The sequence below is a fragment of the Diaphorina citri genome, unplaced genomic scaffold (genome assembly GCF_000475195.1).
Source record: "Diaphorina citri unplaced genomic scaffold, Diaci psyllid genome assembly version 1.1 scaffold711, whole genome shotgun sequence".
NCBI classification, from domain to species: Eukaryota; Metazoa; Arthropoda; class Insecta; order Hemiptera; family Psyllidae; genus Diaphorina; species Diaphorina citri.
The window spans coordinates 28,472-37,500 of record NW_007378144.1 but is presented as its reverse complement, the minus strand read 5'-3'; the positions used below and the strand labels follow the sequence as shown (position 1 = coordinate 37,500).

Sequence of the window (9,029 nt, the reverse complement as noted above, 5' to 3'; positions counted from 1 at the left end):
CTTCCGATCTACTTTGAATTAATTATTTTTGTGGTCTCTTATTCCAAGTCATCTCAGGGATCATTGAATCTTGAAGAACTATGTATCTAGGTACTTTTGTAAAAAAAAAAAGATCCAATCTCTGATAGAAGAAAAAAATTGTGAAAATTTGTAGGTAGATAGGTAGGTTTAAATTTGGATTTAATATTAAAGAAAAAAAATTAAAAAAAAAAAAAAGATCTATCCAATTTAGAATCTCTGATAGAAGAAAAAAATTGTGAAAATTTGTAGGTTTAAATTTGGATTTAATATTAAAGAATAAAAATTAAAAATAATTATATTTAAAAAAAAATGTTAAGAATATAAAAAATAATTGGGAAAACAAGAAATTAATTAAATCAAGAACGAAAAAAATCGAAAAAAAATTTGCGAGGGGTTTTTTCAAGCTTCCCAGACCTGTCTAGCATGAAGGTTCCCACCCGAATCCCACCCTCGGCACCTAACTTTGGTAGCACAGCCAAAAAGTTCAAAAGGGGGAGGAGCCAAGCCAGTTCAGAGAGTAGGGGAAATTCTCCTGCGCATGTGCTAGAACTTGGAGCTTTCTGTACGATGCTTCCAAGGAGTTTTTTATACGATGCTACTCGATTGGTTCAAAAACAGTAGAGGAGAAATTTTCCCCTTCTGCATTCTGATTTCTCCTCTTTTTTCTGAACTTGGTAGTTATGCTGGTAAAGTTAGGTACCTGGGGTGGGCATTCGGGTGGGGACCTTGCTTCTAGACAGTCTGGGAAGCTTGGAAAAACCTTACGCTCTTGTCCGCAGTGGAAGAGGGGGGAGGAGAGGAACGTACATCCTGCGAAAATAGGGAGGAATAATGTTATGTAGAATATTTCAATACACAACTTCGTAAGCGTAAACCTTACGCAAATTTTTTCGATATTTTTTTGTATTAATTTCTTATTTCTCAATTATTTTTTCAACATATTTTTGTCATTTTCTTTGATATTAAATACAAATTTAAACATACCCATGCAATTAAATTTCTAAATTACTGGTTTAGAACCGTTTTTGATAACATTCTAACGTCAAAATTTTCAAGCAAGCGTATCTAAATAAGCAGGAGGTTCCAGGCTCCGTTGTGGACGCTCACTTACTCTACGTTCCGTGTACCTCAGAGTCAAGTAAAAGGTAATAAGTGGTGTGCTTATTTAGGTATACCATTTGAAATAGACTGTCGAGTTCCTTTACAGCTTTACACAACCAAAAGATTGTAGTCTGGTATTTGAACCCACAATCTCTTGATCACAAGACAAATTCTTTATCAACGAACTACCAAGGCAGACGACGGGATCTCTTTATGGATCACATCAACACTTGAATAGGTAACCATTATATGGATTTATATTACACAGTTACCTACACACAGAGACAGACAGCAACAAAAGTACCGAGAATAATAGCAGAAATACCAAGACAAACAGTTACAAACCATACCAAGAATAATAACAAAAATAAAAGCCTAACCATTATATCAATCAATTACGGATGGATTTATATTACACAGTTACACACAGAGACAGACAGCAACAAAAATACCGAGAATAATAGAAGAAATACCAAGACAGACGTCGAGTTCCTTTACACAACCAAAAGATTGTAGTCTGGTATTTGAACCCACAATCTCTTGATCACAAGACAAATTCTTTATCAACGAACCACCAAGGCAGACGATGGGACCTCTTTAAGGATCACATCAACACTTGAATAGGTAACCATTATATCAATCAATTACGGATGGATTTATATTACACAGTTACCTACACACAGAGACAGACAGCAACAAAAATACCGAGAATAATAGCAAAAATACCAAGACAAACATTCCTCCTTTTAAATGTGACCTTAAACCCCTTTGAAAAAAATCCCTCTTAGAGAAATTATGTCATGGTGTCAGGATAAGTTTTCTCTCATGAAGAAATGAAGATGGTTTTAGTGAAACTGAAACTATAAATTATATTTAATGGACTCCCCATCCGTGGCACAAGCTCCGGCTTTTACGGATGGGTATACCATTTGTTAACAATTTATTGGATGAGAGAATTGTTCTGAAAAACCAATAAATGGAAACTTGTAAAATAAAATGAAAAAATAAATACTCAAGCTATACCCGCGGGGGTTTGTCCGAAAATCGCTACATTAGACTCGTGTGGTCTGTGTCGTAGAATGTAATAAAATGAAAAAATAAATACTCAAGCTATACCCGCGGGGGTTTGTCCGAAAATCGCTACATTAGACTCGTGTGGTCTGTGTCGTAGCATGCCCATCCCGTAGTATGCCTCTCATCAGATGGGTGAGAAGAGACACAATGCTTCCCATTCGCCCATCCCGTAGTATTAGTATACCTCTCATCAGATGGGCGAGAAGAGACACAATACTTCCCATTTAGGTGCTGGGTCAACATGAGAACACCAGAAAGTAACCCGTTGGAATATTTGCGATCGAAAAACGAATACAAATTTTTGTCGATAGCGGGATTCGCACCCGGGACCTTCTGAATGGCAAGCAAGTGCGTTACCATTGGACCAACCGTACCCCCTATTGATTTACATATTTACCTCAATGCTTCTTCTCTGGCCTTCTCCTCTCGTAATCGCTGCTCTTCCAGTTCTGCTTCCCGTGCTTGAAGTTTTGCTTGAATCTCCGACGTGTTCACTTCCACTAGGATACGAGGTTTGTAGAGGTTCTCACGAGCTTTGAGTACCTGTAGAACAAATGAAATAAAATTTGTTTAAAGTTAAAGGGAAGTGGGAGAAAAGTTGAGGTGAAAATGTCCAAAACCCATGAAACTGTGTTTCGTGTTAATATAGGCCGGGTGACGCTTTGAACTCTTGACGTTCACGCGCCTCCCGGCAAGCTTGATTAAGCAAAATATTACTTGCTGTTTGCCCCGTGCTTACCAAACTATGAACAGTACTAGCCGTTTGCCCTGTGCTTCGGTAAGGAGAAAATAATTATGGGAATCGAACCGGGTACAAAAAATAAAACCCGAAAACAGCCGAAGGTAATTTCAAATTCAATCATCTTTTTTAAAAATGGTTGGGTTAAGGCGGTCTCTTCTTGATCCCTTGAGTGCCGCGCCCTCTTTTGTTTAGGACTATTACACTGTTTGTAGGATACGAGGTTTGTAGAGGTTCTCACGAGCTTTGAGTACCTGTAGAACAAATGAAATAAAATTTGTTTAAAGTTAAAGGGAAGTGAGGAAAAGTTGAGGTGAAAATGTCCAAAACCCATGAAACTGTGTTTCGTGTTAATATAGGCGGGGTGACGCTTTGAACTCTTGACGTTCACGCGCCTCCCGGCAAGCTTGATTGAGCAAAATATTACTTGCTGTTTGCCCCGTGCTTACCAAACTATGAACAGTACTAGCCGTTTGCCCTGTGCTTCGGTAAGGAGAAAATAATTATGGGAATCGAACCAGGTACAAAAAATAAATAATAAAACCCGAGAACAGCCGAAGGTAATTTCAAATTCAATCATCTTTTATTAAAAATGGTTGGGTTAAGGCGGTCTCTTCTTGATCCCTTGAGTGCCGCGCCTTCTTTTGTTTAGGACTATTACACTGTATGAAAAGAGTATGTGCCATTTTAAGATTGTGGTACTTACTTTTCTGAATTCTTCATCAGGATTCTTATTTTGCGAGCTGAATATCTTGGCTCTCAACTCCTCCAGCTCTTCTTTCTCTTTCTGTCTGTCCTTAGCATCGCTCTCCATTTCCTTTATCCTTTCATCCAATCTCCTTTGCATTTCTCTACCCCTGAAACAATGGAATAACAATTAACGTACAGGTTCAAAGAGGAAATGGTTAGCATAGAATAAGAATCAACGCACAGGTTTCAAAGGGGGAACGCTTTGCCCAGTGGTAATGCAGTGGCTTGGCATGGCCCATGATCCCGTGTTTGATGCACACCATCAACGAAAAATTTTGACTCATATTTCGATTGTAACTATTGAAAGGTTACTTTCAGTTCCTCTCGTGTTGACCCAGCTCCTAAATGGAAGTATTGTACACGTAGAACGTCGAAACTACCTACAATGTTATGGGAAAACATGGAAACTAGATCTTTCTGACTCTCCATGACTTCACATGACGTGATGGTAAGACGTGGTCTATGGGATATTATCAATGCAAGAGTTAGTAAAATCATGAGAATAAACAAGGTGTGATAATTTTTTTAGGACAACAATCATCAACATCCATGGTAAGAAATGCAAGTTGTCCACAACCCCCCTTGAGTCATTTCAACTCTACAAACAGTCAATTTGTTTGTGCTAAGTACGAATAAATGGAAATTTAAGTTGACCAAAGTTGCTCGATTGTAACTATTGAAAGGTTACTTTCAGTTCCTCTCGTGTTGACCCAGCTCCTAAATGGAAGTATTGTACACGTAGAACGTCGAAATTACCTACAATGTCATGGGAAAACATGGAAACTAGATCTTTCTGACTCTCCATGAGTTCACGTGACGTGACGTGATGGTAGTGTGTTTCTACCTTAACAGTCTCACTTACTTGTAATACTTGACATCATCTCTCTCGTCATCGTAATCCTCGAGAAATTCTTTCAATCGTTTGGCTTCCTTCTGTTTTTCTTCCTCTTTAGATTTCTTCTTCTCCTTTTCCTTCTGCAACTCCTTGGCTTTATGTCGTTCTCGCTGCTCCCACAACCTGAGTCTCTCCTGAACAACGCAAACAAAATCAAGAAATTAATAATCCCTTCTAAATATCTCCCTCCCTCCCTCCCTCCCTCCCAAAAGAAAAAAAAACTCCCAAGAAATTGATCCTTCCTAAATAAAAGGGTATACCGAAAAAGTTTTACAAATATCCACTAAGAATTGACGCAGCTAAATTTTCATGTAGACGTGGTCTATGGGATATTATCAATGCAAGAGTTAGTAAAATCATGAGAATAAACAAGGTGTGATAATTTTTTTAGGACAACAATCCTCAACATCCATGGTAAGAAATGCAAGTTGTCCACAACCCCCCTTGAGTCATTTCAACTCTACAAACAGTCAATTGTTTGTGCTAAGTACGAATAAATGGAAATTTAAGTTGACCAAAGTTGCTAATGCTTTTTTGACTACATATTCAAGTAAACAGCTAGGTAACAATTTTTATTTCTAATTTTCCAAAGGGTAACATGATAATCAAGCTTTAGTCAAGAGAAAATTGCTTTTTTGACTACATATTCAAGTAAACAGCTAGGTAACAATTTTTATTTCTAATTTTCCAAAGGGTAACATGATGATCAAGCTTTAATCAAGAGAAAAATTGTTAGGTTTTAGATCTTTCTTACCAGTTTTAGGCCTCTCCTCCACGGGCTCATTTGCTTTATGTCTCTCCATATCTTTCCTGTAGTCACGCAAGATCTGCCCAATTCTATCACTTGCATGTTTGTCTTCTTCGCGTGTGAAATCATCATCATAGTCATCATTTTCATCCAAGGTGGGAGATTTGTCTCCTGGAGAGTCTACAGCTCCTCCATTCTTCTCTTTCAGCCTCTTTTCCTCAAGTTTTTTCTTCAGAGCAGCTTTTCTTGTTTCTAAAGAGAGAAAGAGGGTTACAATAAGTTAGTAATATTTTGATGTAAAAGGGTTTGTTTATTGTGTTTGAGAGAAAGAAGGGGGACAGATGTTTGGTACATGAGAAAAATATAGGATGACATTGAAAAAAAATTGTTTTGACATGGTGGAAAATACTTACGTTTATATTCATCCAGGATAGTTTTGGCTTTTGCGTCTCCTGAACAATGCAAACAAAATCAAGAAATTAATAATCCCTTCTAAATATCTCCCCCCCTCCCTCCCTCCCTCCCTCCCAAAAGAAAAAAAAACTCCCAAGAAATTGATGCTTCCTAAATAAAAAGGTATACAGAAAAACTTTTACAAATATCCACTAAGAATTGACGCAGCTAAATTTTCATGTAGCAACTGAGACTCAAACCCAAACCCCCCGGGATTCCGAGTCCAAAGTTCTACCTCTGAGCTACTAGGGCTGGTAGTTCAGTGAAATGCAGACTTGAGAAAAAAGGCTTCCTATGAATATTGTACAAGGTACTCACATTCGCCTAAAATCCCCTGGTCACAAAATATGAGACTATTGAAACTGCTGGCAAAAAGGTACTTTTCAATTCTAAGCTGGCAGTCTGAATAAAGTAAATTATAATCATTTAAATTCTATTCTACATACCTGATACGCCGCCTCCTTCTCTCTCGCCTTCCTTTCGGCTTTCTTCTTGTCCTTGGCCTCTTCCTCCTCTTCTTTCTCCCGCGCCAAGTCCCGGTCCCGTCTACTCAGCGGTTCTTCCCGCACTTCTCTCTCCTTGGTCTTGCTATCCCGCGCGGAACGATCACTCCTCTCCGAACGCTCACTGCGGTCCCGGTACTCGCGGTCTCGAGATCTGAAAGTAACCGAGTGAGATCGTTTGAGCCGATGGGAAGATTGTTTTAGCCGATCGAAACGAGTGCGCGGCTCACGCATTCCGAATAGAATCGGTTAGAATTAGAATCTAAACTACGCGAAAGAGATTCTTCGAGTGCGCGGCTCACGCATTCCGAATAGAATCGGATAGAATTAGAATCTAAACTACGCGAAAGAGATTCTCTAATAGAATCGCATAGAATAATAACAGGGACTTGAGACTTCGTGCTGAAGTACTGAACGAGAGAGCTGGGGATCCAATTCCTTGAGAGGTAGAGAGGGATTTTCCCCGCGAGCTGGCGAGGGAATCTTTCCCCTCCTGAGAGCGGGATTTTTTCCACCGACGCGACGATGGGAGGGATTATTTACTGTTATTTCCCGAGGCCCAACTTTTTCGCTTCCGTTTCGTAAATAAGAAGACGCCACATTTTGACTACGAATATTTCCGCCTCTTCATCCAGCACCTGGAAACAAAATACATCAATCCAGGGTTGTAAATCTTAAAGACACACGAGTGCTAGAAAGGTACAAAAAACACTATACAATTAAAACTATTAAGCTGTGTCTAATTTTCATGTAGCAACTGAGACTCAAACTCAAACCCCCCGGGATTCCGAGTCCAAAGTTCTACCTCTAATTTTCATGTAGCAACTGAGACTCAAACTCAAACCCCCCGGGATTCCGAGTCCAAAGTTCTACCTCTAAGCTACTAGGGCTGGTAGTTTAGTGAAATGCAGACTTGAGAAAAAAAGGCTTCCTACAAGGTACTCACATTCGCTTAAAATCCCCTGGTCACAAAATATGAGACTATTGAAACTGCTGGCAAAAAGGTACTTTTCAATTCTAAGCTGGCAGTCTGAATAAAGTAAATTATAATCATTTAAATTCTATTCTACATACCTGATACGCCGCCTCCTTCTCTCTCGCCTTCCTTTCTGAGCTACTAGGGCTGGTAGTTCAGTGAAATGCAGACTTGAGAAAAAAGGCTTCCTATGAATATTGTACAAGGTACTCACATTCGCTTAAAATCCCCTAGTCACAAAATATGAGACTATTGAAACTGCTGGCAAAAAGGGACTTTTCAATTCTAAGCTGGCAGTCTGAATAAAGTAAATTATAATTATGTAAATTCTATTCTACATACCTGATACGCCGCCTCCTTCTCTCTCGCCTTCCTCTCGGCTTTCTTCTTGTCCTTGGCCTCTTCCTCCTCTTCTTTCTCCCGCGCCAAGTCCCGGTCCCGTCTACTCAGCGGTTCTTCCCGCACTTCTCTCTCCTTGGTCTTGCTATCCCGCGCGGAACGATCACTCCTCTCCGAACGCTCACTGCGGTCCCGGTACTCGCGGTCTCGAGATCTGAAAGCAACCGAGTGAGATCGTGTGAGCCGATGGGAAGATTGTTTTAGCCGATTGGAACGAGTGCGCGGCTCACGCATTCCGAATAGAATCGGATAGAATTAGAATCTAAACTACGCGAAAGAGATTCTCTAATAGAATCGCATAGTATAATATCGGTGAATCGGATAGAATAATAACAGGGACTTGAGACTTCCGTGCTGGAGTGCTTCCCTGCGGCGCCTCTCTACATCTCTTTCTTCCTCTTGTTTCTGAAATGATACACAATATGCCAAACACCAAAGTTAAACGTGAGATCTCCGGGGCAGTTGTGAGTGGAAAACAAAGATGACATTGTGTGTTCTATAAAATTCTTAATCTATAAATCTCTGGGTTTCACTACACTAATACAAGGGCTATATTAATGCGGTGAACTTTGAGATCTGTGATAGAGTTCCAATTTAAAGGGTTTCAATTAATTAACCATTTTGTTTAGTGATTTTTTTATGAGAGTTTAAATTCGAATAAACAAATTCTAAATCTGAGATAAATAAAGCAAAGTATCGGATTCAAACGTTTGCAATATATCACTTGAAAGGGCATCTGATATTAAACGTACCTATTCGGATCCTTTTACGGTAAAAATAAAAATAATGTTTAAATGAAAAAAAAAAAAAAGGTAAAATTAGAACAAAGGGGTAACTTACAAGCTATGAAAGCACTGACAACTTACAGTAGTGGAAAATATTCCTGTACAAACATTTGAAATGAAAATTAACGTGAAAATAAAGCTGCAAAGACAAGGGCTGGAAATGGTCAACAGTCATTTGATTTTCAAACAAGAGAAAGGGGTACATGGGAGATTTTTTTCGTAAAATATTAAAAGTAAAAACTAAAAACCAAAATGATGTACCGGTGAACCTGTACATGAATGAAACTATTTATGGAAGAGATTTAGGTCTCCAGCTTCGCTCATTTATGAAATTTGATTTTCAAACAAGAGAAAGGGGTACATGGGAGATTTTTTTCGTAAAATATTAAAAGTAAAAACTAAAAACCAAAATGATGTACTAGTGAACCTGTACATGAATGAAACTATTTATGGAAGAGATTTAGGTCTCCAGCTTCGCTCATTTATGATTTTGATTTTCAAACAAGAGAAAGGGGTACATGGGAGATTTTTTTCGTAAAATATTAAAAGTAAAAACTAAAAACCAAAATGATGTACCAGTGAACC

At 38.8% G+C, this 9,029-nt stretch overlaps 1 protein-coding gene across 1 annotated transcript; it reads right to left on the bottom strand.

Moving 5' to 3' along the window:
- Nucleotides 1–2,589: 2,589 nt before the first annotated feature.
- On the bottom strand, nucleotides 2,590–7,893 carry LOC103511398 (RNA-binding protein 25-like). Its single transcript, XM_026825166.1, has 7 exons — nucleotides 7,603–7,893; nucleotides 6,849–6,922; nucleotides 6,228–6,438; nucleotides 5,346–5,524; nucleotides 3,642–3,792; nucleotides 3,142–3,189; nucleotides 2,590–2,739 (listed from the first exon to the last, which is right to left on the bottom strand). The coding sequence occupies exons 1-7, from the start codon at nucleotides 7,891–7,893 to the stop codon at nucleotides 2,590–2,592; spliced, it is 1,104 nt and encodes a 367-aa protein (XP_026680967.1).
- Nucleotides 7,894–9,029: the final 1,136 nt, after the last annotated feature.